Source organism: Carassius gibelio, chromosome A1 (genome assembly GCF_023724105.1).
Source record: "Carassius gibelio isolate Cgi1373 ecotype wild population from Czech Republic chromosome A1, carGib1.2-hapl.c, whole genome shotgun sequence".
Taxonomy (NCBI): domain Eukaryota; kingdom Metazoa; phylum Chordata; class Actinopteri; order Cypriniformes; family Cyprinidae; genus Carassius; species Carassius gibelio.
The window spans coordinates 33,600,291-33,615,435 of NC_068371.1; the positions used below are offsets into that span (position 1 = coordinate 33,600,291).

General features: G+C 37.3%; 1 protein-coding gene and 1 long non-coding RNA gene across 10 annotated transcripts in view; one reads left to right on the forward strand and one right to left on the reverse strand.

Moving 5' to 3' along the window:
• The window catches only part of LOC128020811 (NACHT, LRR and PYD domains-containing protein 3), a 638,518-nt gene that overhangs the window by 387,754 nt on the left and 235,619 nt on the right, over nt 1-15,145 (forward strand). For 8 of the 9 annotated variants that reach the window (XM_052607817.1, XM_052607737.1, XM_052607662.1 and 5 more), the window contains one exon: nt 3,477-3,650. The exons of the other annotated variant lie outside the window; for it this stretch is intronic. In XM_052607817.1, the coding sequence (XP_052463777.1) occupies nt 3,477-3,650 (174 nt within the window). The remainder of the gene's footprint in view (nt 1-3,476; nt 3,651-15,145) is intronic. 9 annotated transcript variants of the gene reach the window in all.
• The window catches only part of LOC127939993 (uncharacterized), a 235,539-nt gene that overhangs the window by 16,906 nt on the left and 203,488 nt on the right, over nt 1-15,145 (reverse strand). The gene's annotated exons all lie outside the window — the stretch shown is intronic.

The following is a 15,145-nucleotide window of genomic DNA, read 5'->3' on the forward strand; positions in this document are numbered from 1 at the left end:
GAATCAGACTCAATGTGAGAGAGAGAGAGACCGGAGTGAACTGTGTAGCGCACAGCTGGAGCAGAAGCGACACTTCTGTTCAGGGTTTCAGGTACAGGTCAGTCTCATCTGTAAATATGCTAATGTAGTTTTGTCTTTTGTTTAATTAGCAAGCAACAGCAGCACATTGCTCACACTCACTCAAAATACTGTATAAACGACGTCATTATTATCTATTGTAATGTTACAGTAGTAATTTAGCAGACAAATCATCATATTTTATCATTGGTTTAGGGGGAGCTAGTGCATACAAAAACACAACCCTTAGGAAAATTTATGTAGCCTATGGTATGGTACTAACCGTGGTTTAACCATGGAATTTGTAGTAAAAATAAATACAAGCGATAATTCATTTGCCAAAAAAAAAAAAAATGCACTTACAAAACATGGTAAAAGTCAAATAAAAATCTTCAGTATTAAAGTCATGAGAGAGATGGATAATGAAAGTGAAGGTGCAGTTCAGGAGAGAACTCGTAATACGTTGCAAGTCCCCAACCTAAGGTTTTAAATCTTTTTCATGTCAGGTCCAAAAAAAAATAGGGTTGTCCATGTTTCAGAATGGGTTGTGGGTGTATGAGTGTGAGATTTCCCAGCCGATTTTTTTTTCCCAGTCCGCAACTCATGGAAATTAATCTCTAGAACTGAGTCATTTCATGAGCATTTTTTTTTATTATTTTGAGAAACTATCATCATATCATATACAAAGAGACAGCAGTGTTTCAAAAAGACACTAATGTTTCAGGAGTTTAGTACACAAAATAGGACACATGCTTATTAGATAACCGTATTTGAGTTGATGTATATGCTTTTATTTTTTTATTAACTATTTTTCCCCAAACCATTGTTAGATGCAGTTAGATGCCTGTAGTTATGCAAAGATTTGGTTTCAAAAACAGTATCTATAAACTATTTCTTTTGATTTTAAATCTGCATCGAACTTCATATCAATCTCATTGAAGTAAAAGGCAGTATTAAAATCTGATTGTGTGGTGGATGTGTCCAAATGTGATCATCTTAATTCAAGTGATGAAGGATGGTGAAAGTCTGACAGTATTGAGCTCTACTTTAAGGTTAAACCTGCACGGTGTAAATGGTTGAAGATGATTAACAGTTGCAAATAAACATTCATTAGATATTTATAAAAGTAATCAAAAATTAATCAAAAGTAATTAGTTACATTACTTTTTTAAAGTAATTAAAAAAAGTTACACTACTATTACATTTTAAATAGGGTAACTTGTAATCTGTAACCTATTACATTTCCAAAGTAACCTTCCCAACACTGTGTGTGTGTGTGTGTGTGTCTGTGTGTGTGTGTGTGTGTGTGTGTGTGTGTGTCTGCAGATACTGAGGTATTAAGAACATAGAAGAGATCATTTACACTCAACTGATCACAGTGTGTGTGTGTGTGTGTGTGTGTTAGGGATGGGCATTTTGGGAAATTTCTAATTTCGATCATTGATAGGTTTCAAAAACGATTAATGGATTAACTGGGGGTGGGGCTGAATGGGGGGGGGGTGCATGGCCATAATGTATATAATGAAAAATTATTATGAAAATGAAAAAATAAAAATCTGATATGAAAATCTGTCTATGAAAACATGAACACATGATTAGGACAGGTTAGATTATGATTATGATCAAGCAATGTTATTAATAAAAGAGCAAGAAATATCTGCCTGAGGTGAAGAGTGTACCAATAAACGGAAGCTAATTCTATGACACATCCTATGATAAATCAGATAACATATTATTATTACAGACGTAACATTACAACTTGTATCAGCACAATAGGATGATAAGTTATGCGTTAGAGAGAGAGAGAGAGAGAGAGAGCGAGAGAGAGAGAGAGAGCAAGAGAGAGAGAGAGAGAGCGAGAGCGAGAGAGAGCGAGAGAGAGAGAGAGCGAGAGAGAGAGAGAGAGAGAGAGAGAGAGAGAGCGCGAGCGAGAGAGAGAGAGAGAGAGAGAGAGAGAGAGCGAGAGAGCGCTGAAAGATGGGCAAGGACAGATTTTAATATAGATTCCTATAAAGTTCTCATTATAAATGTATGGCAGATTTATGCTATATTTTCTACGTTATTAAGTGTAATAGGTGTAATTTTAAGTTTTATTTTCCATAAACCAACTGCGCGTTTTCGAAGCCAAATGAATTTAATTATAGTGACCACAAATATGACGGTAAAAAGCTGCATTATTATAACATCAATAATAAAATAATAACAATACTAATAGTAAAATAAAACATTTAAGAGCAATATCATTATCGGGCATTGCTTATATGAGCATGAAACGAATCGCTGATAGGCATCGATTTCAGCATAATTGTTCATGTTAATTAATCAGACTTAGACTAGCTCTTGCAACTTTTATCTGAAAAAAATCCGCCGATGCAGATGTGAACTTGACCGAAAGTTTAACTCGGATTGCGCTTTACAAACATGAAAGTACAATAAATTCACATTAGTGTCACTATCGTTATTTTTTATGTATTATAATATTTAATTAATATTTTGTGTTAAATTTGCACATTCTGATCAACCAAAATATTATTTAACAGCATGGAAATCACTGATTATTGCTAAATAATTGAATAAGATTTAAAATATAGATACAAACTATGATAAACAAATAATTTTGATTTCGTCATCTCTACGAATATGTTTAATGTAATTAGGCTACAAATATATCCAGTGCATTTTATTTTATAAAGACCATTTCATTATTTGTCTGTGATTTAAAAATTAACACACAAAGATACTTTTTCTTTTTTATGCTACTTTATTCAACTGCATTTTTTTTTTAACAAAACGTTGTCTTCCAGTATAACTTTAGCAGCATATTTTGATCCAGCGGTGAAACGTAGTTTTTAAAAGATAAAGAAAAAAAGTTCACCAAGTTTAACCAAACAACTATTATAAGGTATAAAACAGAGGCCAAATAGCCTAAATATTTTAACTATGGCTAAAGCTCAAAACTGAAATAATAATATTATTTTAAAAAAATGGATATTATATTTACCACGACCGGTGAAACATTCAAATGTCTATTCAAAAAGATAAGGCGGTCTACGTGCTCAGATGAGAGCCGCGTGCGCAGTCTGTTCACATTTAACGTTAGTGGAATAAATTCGCTCCGCTGGAACAGATGTTGCAGTCAACTGATCACAGTGTGTGTGTGTGTGTGTGTGTGTGTGTGTCTACAGATACTGAGGTATTAAGAACATATAAGAGATCATTTACAGTCAACTGAACACAGTGTGTGTGTGTGTGTGTGTGTGTGTGTGTCTGCAGATACTGAGGTATTAAGAACATAGAAGAGATCATTTACAGTCAACTGACCACAGTGTGTGTGTGTGTGTGTGTGTGTGTGTGTGTGTGTGTGTGTGTGTGTGTCTGTAGATGATCTGACTGTTGGTGTGTGTTCTGGTCTCTTTCAGTCTTGCTGGCTGTAATCTCACTGCTCAGTGTTGTGAGAGATTGTCTTCAGCTCTACAATCCTCAAACTGTGTCCTGAGAGAGCTGGATCTGAGGAACAATGACCTGCAGGACTCTGGTGTAAAGTTTATTTCTGATGGACTGAAGAGTCCAAACTGTCAGCTGCAGATACTGAGGTATTAAGAACATAGAAGTGTGTGTGTGTGTGTCTGCAGATACTGAGGTATTAAGAACATAGAACAGATCATTTACAGTCAACTGATCACAGTGTGTGTGTGTCTCTGTGTGTGTGTGTCTGTAGATGATCTGACTGTGTGTCTGTGTGTATGTGTCTGTAGATGATGTCTCTGTGTGTGTGTGTGTCTGTAGATGATGTCTCTGTGTGTGTGTGTGTCTGTAGATGATGTCTCTGTGTGTGTGTGTGTGTGTGTGTGTGTGTGTCTGTAGTTGATCTGTCTCTGTCTCTGTGTGTGTGTCTGTAGTTGATCTGTCTCTGTCTCTGTGTGTGTGTGTCTGTAGTTGATCTGTCTCTGTGTGTGTGTGTCTGTAGATGATCTGTCTCTGTGTATGTGTGTCTGTGTGTGTGTGTGTGTGTGTGTCTGTAGTTGATCTGTCTCTGTGTGTGTGTGTGTCTGCAGATACTGAGGTATTAAGAACATAGAACAGATCATTTACAGTCAACTGATCACAGTGTGTGTGTGTGTGTGTGTGTGTGTGCGTGTGTGTGTTCGTGCGTGTGTGTGTGTGTGTGTGTGCGTGTGTGTGTGTGTGTGTGTGTGTCTGCAGATACTGATGTATTAAGAACATAGAAGAGATCATTTACAGTCAACTGATCACAGTGTGTGTGTGTGTGTGTGTGTGTGTGTGTGTGTGTGTGCGTGTGTGTGTTCGTGCGTGTGTGTGTGTGTGTGTGTGCGTGTGTGTGTGTGTGTGTGTCTGCAGATACTGATGTATTAAGAACATAGAAGAGATCGTTTACAGTCGTTTACGGTCAACTGATCACAATGTGTGTGTGTGTGTGTGTGTGTGTGTGTGTCTGTCTGTGTGTGTGTGTGTGTGTGCAGATACTGAGGTATTAAGAACATAGAAGAGATCATTAAAGCCCCTTTCACACTGCACGTCGGACCCGGTATATTTCCGGGACATTGCCGGGTCGCCTTCTGTGTGAAAGCAACCACGTCCCGGGATTGATTACCGCATTGATCCGGGGTCGGGGACCTAGTAACATTTCGGGGTTTCGTGTGTGTGTATGTAGATTATGTCTTTGTGTGTGTGTGTGTGTGTGTGTGTGTCTGTAGATGATGTCTCTGTGTGTGTGTGTCTGTAGATGATCTGTGTGTGTGTGTGTGTGTGTCTGTAGATGATCTGTGTGTGTGTGTGTGTGTGTGTCTGTAGATGATCTGACTGTGTGTTTGTGTGTGTGTTTGTGTGTGTGTATGTGTCTGTAGATGATCTGTGTGTGTCTGTAGATGATGTCTCTGTGTGTGTGTGTCTGTAGATGATCTGTCTCTGTGTGTGTGTGTCTGTAGTTGATCTGTCTCTGTGTGTGTGTGTCTGTAGATGATCTGACTGTGTGTCTGTGTGTATGTGTCTGTAGATGATGTCTCTGTGTGTGTGTGTGTCTGTAGATGATGTCTCTGTGTGTGTGTGTGTCTGTAGATGATGTCTCTGTGTGTGTGTGTGTGTGTGTGTGTGTGTGTCTGTAGTTGATCTGTCTCTGTCTCTGTGTGTGTGTCTGTAGTTGATCTGTCTCTGTCTCTGTGTGTGTGTGTCTGTAGTTGATCTGTCTCTGTGTGTGTGTGTCTGTAGATGATCTGTCTCTGTGTATGTGTGTCTGTGTGTGTGTGTGTGTGTGTGTCTGTAGTTGATCTGTCTCTGTGTGTGTGTGTGTCTGTAGATGATCTGTCTCTGTGTGTGTGTGTGCGTGTGTGTGTAGATGATCTGTCTCTGTGTGTGTGTGTCTGTATATGATCTGTGTGTGTGTCTGTAGTTGATCTGTCTCTGTGTGTGTGTGTCTGTATATGATCTGTGTGTGTGTCTGTAGTTGATCTGTCTCTGTCTCTGTGTGTGTGTGTCTGTAGTTGATCTGTCTCTGTGTGTGTGTGTCTGTAGATGATCTGTCTCTGTCTCTGTGTGTGTGTGTCTGTAGTTGATCTGTCTGTGTGTGTGTGTGTCTGTAGATGATGTCTCTGTGTGTGTGTGTCTGTAGTTGATCTGTCTCTGTGTGTGTGTGTCTGTAGTTGATCTGTCTCTGTGTGTGTGTGTCTGTAGTTGATCTGTCTCTGTCTCTGTGTGTGTGTGTGTAGGTTGTCTGGCTGTATGGTGACAGAGGAAGGCTGTGGTTATTTGTCTTCAGCTCTGAGTTCAAACCCCTCACACCTGAGAGAGCTGGATCTGAGCTACAATCACCCAGGAGAATCAGGAGTCAAGCTGCTCAAACACAAACTGCAGGATCCAAACTATAAACTGCAGATACTCAAGTATGTCAAACACTAATACTGACGTACTGAACATGTGTGTGAATGATGCTGATCTACATTAAATTATGTTTTATTAACAACATTTGGGAGGATCTTTGTACGTCTCTTTGTCCGTCTCTTTGCAGTCAGCTCACCCTCCAAAACAGTCATTAGAGTCATCAGCGAGTCTGAGTCGTGCTCCAGATTCCACCGCTGCAAAACCTCTTTCTCCTCCCTCCTCTGTTCAGTCTTTTCCTCCATCTCTCTCTACATCTTTCTGTGTCCTGCAGCTCCTGTAACAGATGCTGGCGTGAGGCTGCCTCCACCAGCGGCTCAAGCCTGTGCTCCTCCTCCATTCCCTTCTTCACCTCCTCTGTGTTCCTCTCATAGACTGTAGAAACACATGGACGTAGACCACACCCTTAATTATACAGAACTTTGAGTCTTAATATAATTTAAACGGATGAGTTATAAAACAATTCACCCCCCTCACAGTTGTCATGAAGGGCAAAATTATCTATATAGACCAAACTCATTTTTTGCACCGGGCTGTAAACATGTTTTTTTCTGCTGTAAAGTTGGTGATTGTAACATGAGGAGTCTATGGGACTGACTCTCTTCTGCAGTCAGCCTCAAGCGTCCGGTCGATGAATTACAGTTTTAGTCTCTTCCTTGTTGTCTTCACGAGAGAGAGAGATTTCTTAAAGATCATGTGACACTGAAAACTGGAGTAATGATGAAGAAAATTATGCTTTGCATCACAGGAATAACATTACATTTTATAATTTATTAAAATGTAGAACTTTTTTGTATTTGTAATAATATATATATATATATTTAATAATGAGTGCTGGGGGCGTGGCTTGTGGGCGTGGTCAACAACTATTGACTCAGTCTGATTATATGAGTGTCAACTTCTGAACCTGTGTTTGTGTGTTTATAGTGTGGATCATGGAGGAGAGAAGATGATGAGAGCAGGACTACGAAAGTGTAGGTCACACACACACACACACAAACACACACACACACACACACACACTAACACACACACACAGAGAGAGAGACACACACACTCACACAGAGAGAAATACACACACACACACACACACACACACAGGCACAGTGTGAAGCAGAAAGTGTTTGTTTGTAATGAATGAAGCTGATCTGAGTTCAGTTCAGACTGAGAGAAAACTCCTGTTACAATCAGAAAATCAGTCTCTTATTCACAGCAGCTCGACACTTCGGTGCTTAGAGAGAAACCACTGCTGAGTGCACTGGGTTTTCTCTTTTTATTTCTATTATCTTTGTATTATCTCATTATTTTAGTGATCAGAATAAGTATGTTTTAGGCTAAATTAATTATTTAAGCCTCATATCCTCGCGAATCGTGAATGGTTCTCAAATCAAGAGGACGTGAGAGGACTCTCTTTTGGTTATTTTCCCGCTTTAGAAACAAAACAATGAATATTTGTTCACTTGCTAAGCCGCTAATAAAAACCTGGTGGACTGAGTCATTTGTGTCTGAACTGGACAGATGATTTGAAGTGATGTCCTCGAGTGTGGATTCAGTTTAATCATGTAAACCTTTAGATTCACCCTCGGCTTGTGACAGCTGAAGAGGATCTTGTGCGATCGCATCTCTGATTACTCTTGAGAAACTGAAAGATGAAGTATAGGCTACAGAAGGACAAATATCCAAACTTGAAAAAGAAAGCCAGTGTTGATCTGTGTCTCCTGCAGGTGTACAGCTGTACTGTGTGTATCATGAGCGCTCAGACTGACCTGAGACCTGAGACACACAGACATTTCAGCAGTTATTATAGACCTGTGTGTGTCCCGTGTTTCTGTCACTGAACCAGTCATCACATTAATTATCACTTTATCACTCTTTTACATGACCAAGTCAATCTCTGAATATAAATATCTAATCGTCTACAACAATTAATGTGTTGGGTATTTTACTAATGGGAATACAACAAATTCATGACAATGTTTTACATTCAAACTTTATAGTGAAAAGTACTTTAAAAGCATCTGGAATGCAATCAAGTAATTTTAAAGCAGTTTTTAAAGCATTTGCTGCATGGATTAAAAAAAGAGACAATTCTCCGTCTGTCGCTAACAGCTTTGATACGATCACGACGTGAAGAGGAGTCAATTATTGCACTTATACTACAGTTACCACACCTCAAGACATCGATCAGATGATTTATTTAAAGAGATTCGTCTGGTTTTTGTTCTTAAATCACTATTGTGAGTGTGATGATTTACTGCTCAAGAAACATTTATTATTATCAATATAGAAAACAGTTGTGCTGCTTCAAAGCCATGAAATATTACCATTCAAAAAACAATTATTTTTTAATTTATTTTAATATTAATAATAATAATACTTTTATTCACCAAGAACAAATGAAATAGCTCAAAGGTGGCAGTAAAGACATCTTGATCCTCTCGTGAGCAGCGTTTTGAGCTCAGATAAGATAACGGTCGTTCACTCAGAATTCAGACATCACTACAGAATGTGTGACAGCTGATCTAGTGCACTATATAGTGTATAGGGAGCGCTTTCAGACACAGCTCTAGTCAAAGCTGTAAACACACAGACATCTTCAGTGTTGTGTTGTTCTTGATGTTTCTCTCTTCTTGTGTTCAGATGCCTGTGATCTCACACTGGATCCAAACACAGCACACACTCGACTCGTTCTGTCTGATGAGAACAAGAAGATCACATTAGTGAAAGATCGTCAGCCGTATCCTGATCATCCAGAGAGATTTGATCGTGTTCCTCAGGTTCTGAGTGTTGAGCGTCTGACTGGACGCTGTTACTGGGAGACTGAATGGAGCGGATATAAAGCTGTAATTTCAGTGTCATATAAAGGAATCAGCAGGAAAGGATGGAGTGACTGTTGGTTTGGATGCAATGACAAATCCTGGAGTCTGGACTGCTCTGAGACTGGATTTGCTTTATGGCATAACAATAAGGCCAATAAAATACCAACTCCTTTACCATCTAATAGAGTAGGAGTGTATGTGGACGTGTCGGCCGGCTCTCTGTCCTTCTACAGCGTCTCTGACACACACACACTCACACACTTACACACACTCAACACCACATTCACTGAACCCCTCTACGCTGGATTTAGGGTTGAGCCTTGGTTTGATGATTCCTCCGTGTCTCTGTGTGATATTAAATGATAGAGAGACTCTTTCTGATGTTCACATGCACACAAACTCATCAAATCTCACATCACTACATTTCTATTCATTTTTAATTAGTTTTCCATCATCATACAGAAGTTATGAATCTAGATCAGACTCATACTGTTCTGAATCTTTAATAAACAGAGTAATATGTGTGCTTTAATATTTCTATTGTAAACTGCTCATCAAATGTAATAAAAGTCCATGAGTGACTCATTTGATCCTGAACTGGTTTCTGAATCCTGATGTGAACTGATGACAGTATGAATAATCATGAATGTGATTGAGATCAGAGGCTGAATTGACTCCGAATGAATCCGTCTCCTGATCGTCTGCTTTATTTTTCTGTCTGCGCTGATTTAACACTCGATTCACTAAATGAATTGTGTCCAAACACTCACAGTATCGCTGCTGAACACAGTTGATCTGGCTCTAATTCAGTCTTTCTAGTTCTAATATTTCCAAATTCAACAGGTAGGGTTAGTGAGTTTGATTTTCGTGGATATTAACAAACCCATTGATTGCAGGTTTTGTTTGTAGAGGGAAATACTTTTTCTTGATTCTGTTGGCCCTGATGGTTTTGGAGATGAGATCTACAGAAACATATTTAGGTTGAGACCAAAGGAAATTAATTTACTGGCCTTGTTCCAGACGTGATATCTGGTTATAATTTCCAAAAGGAGCCTTGTTCTCAGACTTCAAGTTCATCAGAGTCTGGTTCTCAGCTACAGAACTGATCATGTAATTACACATTATGTGTTTTGTGTTGGGACTCTTTTAGGAGGAGCTGCAGTGATTCAGTTCAGTTGATGAGAGCTTTAGTCTTGAAGACGAGGACAGACTCTACAGATACAGCTTCAGGAACTCGCCTCTATTCAGTCACTGTTGGAGAAGTCATACTAGAAAGGTCTTCTACCAATCCTCAATCAGCTCTTATTGTAGGAGACCAGGGAGAGAGGGAATCAACCGAGGAATAAATCATTTGAGAAAAGATAGATTTGTGTTTCTTAGATGCAGACATTTGTTAAAGTTTGCTGAAATAAGTCAAACAGATCTTTAGAAAATTAATAATTAAATGTAAAACACACACTTATAAACACATCTGTATTACCCAAATAGAGAATCAAATGTACATTATTTTCTATTATTAATATTATTTTACTGAATTGATTTAGTATAATCTAATACTCAACTGAATCAATATAATGTAAGTTGCTATATTTGATCAGAAAGTGTATTTCTATCAAGAGAATCTCTAGTAAAGGACTATTTGGTCATTGACTCGCAGTAGTGTTAAAATGAGATGAAATATTTCTGATCTTAGTTCATGTGTCTGGATATAATAAGTGTCTTCTGGAGACGGTAACAGATGTTATAAATGAGCTCAGAGCTAGATATCCTACAGAAGGATTTTAACACCACACCAGACCAATTCATGGATAGACATCCTTCTGAATTGAGTAGTTCTCATATCAACTCTATTATTCATCAAATTCATGAACTGATACATGGAGAAAATTAAAGCCACTTCCAGACACTTTTCATGGTTCAAAACAAAAGCCACTAACATCCAGAATTGACTGTTGTCTTGGATCTGAGGCTCTTTCAGGTTCTGCAGCTAAATGTAGTATTTCAGGAGCCTCTTAACAGATCCTAGTGAACCAATTTAATCTGAGAACACAAGAAGACATCTTCTCAAACTAAAGCTGAATGGAAATATAATACAGATTCACTAAATCACAATCACTTCTGTGCTCGTCTAAAATAATAATAGCTGAATTTACAGTAAAAATAATGCCAAGTGATATTAAATGGGAATACATAAAACATAAATCGAGAGAGTATTCATTTACATTTAGCAAAAATCTGATAAAAAGAAAAGAGAAAGAATTTCAGTTGATTCAAGAGATTAATAAATGTTGTTTTCAATCTAATATGACAGAAGAGGAGAGATAAAACTAGATTTTAGATGAATTATATATTAATAAGACAAAAGGGTTTGTGTGAGATCCAGGGCTGAGTGTTTGGAAGAGAGGAACAAATAGATCATATTTGATTAATTTGGAAAAAAGACGTCAAGAAAGAAATGTGATTAATTGTTTAATAGTGAATCAAGTAGAACATTCAGATCATAACACAATAGAAAATGAGGAGTTTTAATTCTACTCCACACTCTATTCATCATCATTTTCCTCGAGTTACTCTAGTTCTTTTCTTCAGATGATAAAAATGATATCCGTCGACTGAGAGTGTATTAAAGAAGTTTGTGAATCAGACATAACCTTGCAAGAACTTGAAGCAGCTGTTAAACAGAGTAAACCTGGTAAATCACCAGGCCCTGACGCTTTCACCACATCTTTACACTTTTATTGGGAGGAACTAACATCTATTTTGTTGGAAGTTTTACTGGAGTGTGTAAAGAATAACCAACTAACACCAACTATGAAACAAGGTCTTATCATTCTGTTACCAAAACAAGGTAAAGATAAGAGATGATTAGATGATTTATGCTCCATAACTCTTTTAAATACAGATTAGAAAGTGTTTATGACTTTGGCTTCTACATTAAGACTGGAACATCACAAATTATCAGAGTGACCCAATCAGGATTTTTAAAGGATATCTCAAATCATAATTATATTAAAATGAATGAATATGGTCATTTAATTGAAGAAGATGTTATTTCTGGATTTCTTGAGGTCTTTGACATGTTGGAGCACTCTTTTATTTTTCAAACTCTTAAACTCTTTGGTTTTGGTCCAAATGTAGAAATATTGTTAGAATGCTCTATAAAGACATGAACAGCTCTGAAGCTCTTTCTCAAGCGACATGATCACGATTCTCGCTCAAAAGAGGAAAGTGTGTGGCGTTCACCTTTACTTTATCATGGGTGCAGAAATCTGCTCTGTTTTCATCAAAAAGGGCAACATATCGGACATCAATGTAGAAGGAAATCATTTTATTATCAGTTAATTTGCTGATGATACGACTCTTTTTCTAAGAAATGAACATCAAATTCTCTTAGCACTCCAGTCTATAATGATTCTTTCAAAAGCTCCAGATTTATGGTTGAATATGTCAAAATGTGAGTTATTATACATCCATGATCACCCTAGTATATCATTGTACAATATTCCCGTAAAAAATAAAATGAAATACTCAATGATCTTTGGTAGAATCTTATTAACGTCGTTTCTAGATTCATCTGTCCATGTTTTTCCTGAGCAGTGTCTATTAAAAAGATAAAAGCAATAAATGAGTTAAATGTTGATTTCATTATATATGGAAGAGTGATATGATTAAAGATTATGAAGCGGGTGGTGTTAAAACACTATATTCAACAAATGTGCTGCTATTAGTTTTTCATTACAATGTGATTCTGAATTGTCTAAACTCCTCATAAAACCTTCTACTTTTCATCATCTAGTATCATTATATTGGAAACTGATTTTTAAAGATAATTTTAGCACACATAACATCTATCTGGAATAACAGATGTATTTTGGTGAATAGAAACTCTGTTCATCGATGAGTGCTGGAAGACAGACACATGGGCACTCACATGTTATGACCACTCAGGAATATATTGAGTTATGATGATATTAGTGATAAATATAATGTGAGTAGCTCCTCTAAATGATTAAATTAGTCAAGGAACAAGTCAAATATTTAACCATACTTCCACAAATACCTGATCTGATGATAGAAATGTTATCTTTGTTGATATAAAGTGTTTTAACAGATTTTTGAGGAGTTGTCTATTATAATGTTGTTTTCCAGGAGCAGTAAAGAGATCTTATATAGTTTCTCATTACGATTCAAAAGAGTGTCTGCATACTTAAATATATCTTCTTCATTATTATCATCAATGAAATCAGTTTTTGCTGCTTAAAATATTTGTGGAATAAATGAAACCATTACAACATTTTTGGTAAGATTAAAAGAAAAGGAATTAATACTTCTATTCATCAAATAGATCAAAAGTGACAGTGAAGTTTAAAACGTTACAAAAGACTGCTCTGTAATAAAGAATGATTTCTGAAGATCATGTGACACTGAAGACTGCAGGAAATGATCTGTGATCAATCAGTTATCAGACATATTTTCTAATCAATGTCTGTGAAAATCCTCCATCAGTGGACTTCTGTAAGAAACATTAGCATTCATTGACATCTGAAGTGAAGAGGAACTTCCCTTCGAGCTCCTTTAGACAATCCTGGAAGTGATTCAGGATCTTCAGCTCTTTGGCATGTTTTAGAGAGCCACTCGACTCATTTGTGGGAGCAGATGTGACACGATGTGATGGAGTCCAGCTGAAGAACATGCCAGCTGACAGAAAATGGCAAACATGATCTAAACAGCACGCAGTACAGAAAGAAAAGATGGCACACTTTACAACAGCAATGCAAACAGATCTAGTAGGTGTTTGAGATCATCATCAACAGCTTGCACGACAAAGAGACTTCAGCACACTTCTCTGTTCTTCTCCATGATGTCGATCAGATTGAAGGGACACTGGACGACGAAGATCCAATGTTCAGACTCATGATGGAACTAGAAATGTCCAAATCTTCTCCATGATGTCGATCAGATTGTAAAGTTGTAAACCTTCACAGAGCTGCTTAAGCATGAGGCTTCGACGTGCAGCTGCATGCATCACAATTGCTCTTTAACGAAACAGAACGAACTCATTTCAGTCAATGTTAATTTCTAATCGATTATATTCTCTATGGAAGATGTATTTAACACTAACACATAAAGTAATGCCTTGTTATTTCTCCTTGTTGTCCTCGTGTATAGACCCTGTATAGCACAGACGACAATCTGTTCACTGTAAGATGACATCTCTGAAGTCTCCTCAATATTTGTAGAAAAACTGAATGCTGTCCTGTCAGGAAATCTTCTCTTAAAGCGTCAGTGTCTACTTCAGCGTCTCCTGAGAAAGAAATCTTTAAAGTGTTGACTGGGAGCCTCCAAAGAAACAGACTTCGTTCACAAAATTAATTCTGGACACACAAATGCAGAAGTGTTCGGAGTCGACTTGTGTCTCGAGCCAGAGCAGGACGTCCTCCTCACTGTAAACTGTTTTTATATTCAGACAGCATTATAATAAAACAAGTTATATTATACAAGTACATTATTAGGTATCAATGTTCATGTTACTGTTTTATGACCGTGACATCTCCTTATTTTGTGGATCATTGTTTCAGGGCTCCTTGATTGAAGGGACACTGGACGAGGAAGAAAATGTGTTTGTGAGAATATAACACTGTTTATGAGAAGTGAACACATTTCATTTAGTGCTTTAATGTATAGCTAAAGTCTCATTTGTCATATAAACCTAGTATTGAGATCCGATGTTGTTACTCATGATGGAACTAATGTCCAAATCTCCATCCCATCATGCAGCACAGAATGACACGGCTGTTTCTACACTGATGTGTGTGTCCTGCATTACCTTTCCAAGTCTCCACAGTCACTCGCGTCACCTCCAGCTCCATCACACCAACAGTTTGCATGATTCAGCGCCGCCTGAATAACAAATATTACAAATATGTGCTAAAGTTGTACATATCATTGTCATCTTTTAACACAGTGCTTTCTGGAAAACATTTAAATGAACTCACACGCACAAAATAAAGTGTTAAAACTAAAATATATAAATGAACTGATAATCATAGTGATGCACTGATGTAAGATATTCTGGGATTTGTCTGATAATGGAAGTTAAAAAAGCTTCTTTACATGAGATCTAAACCTGACTTCTGAGAGTCAAAAGCAGAAGAAGATATCCTGAAGAAGGTCTGTTTTGTTCTTGTTCATATAATGAAAGTGTTTGGGGAGTGAAGGGATTTTTAACAAAACTGACTTTCATTGGATGGACATAAACAGCTCAGACATTCTTCAAAATAAATTGAGCCGTTCACATATAAATGTGTGTAAATGATAACAATTTTACATGAACTGCCCTTAAGACCTGTTAGAAAACACATCAGCATTCTTTAAAA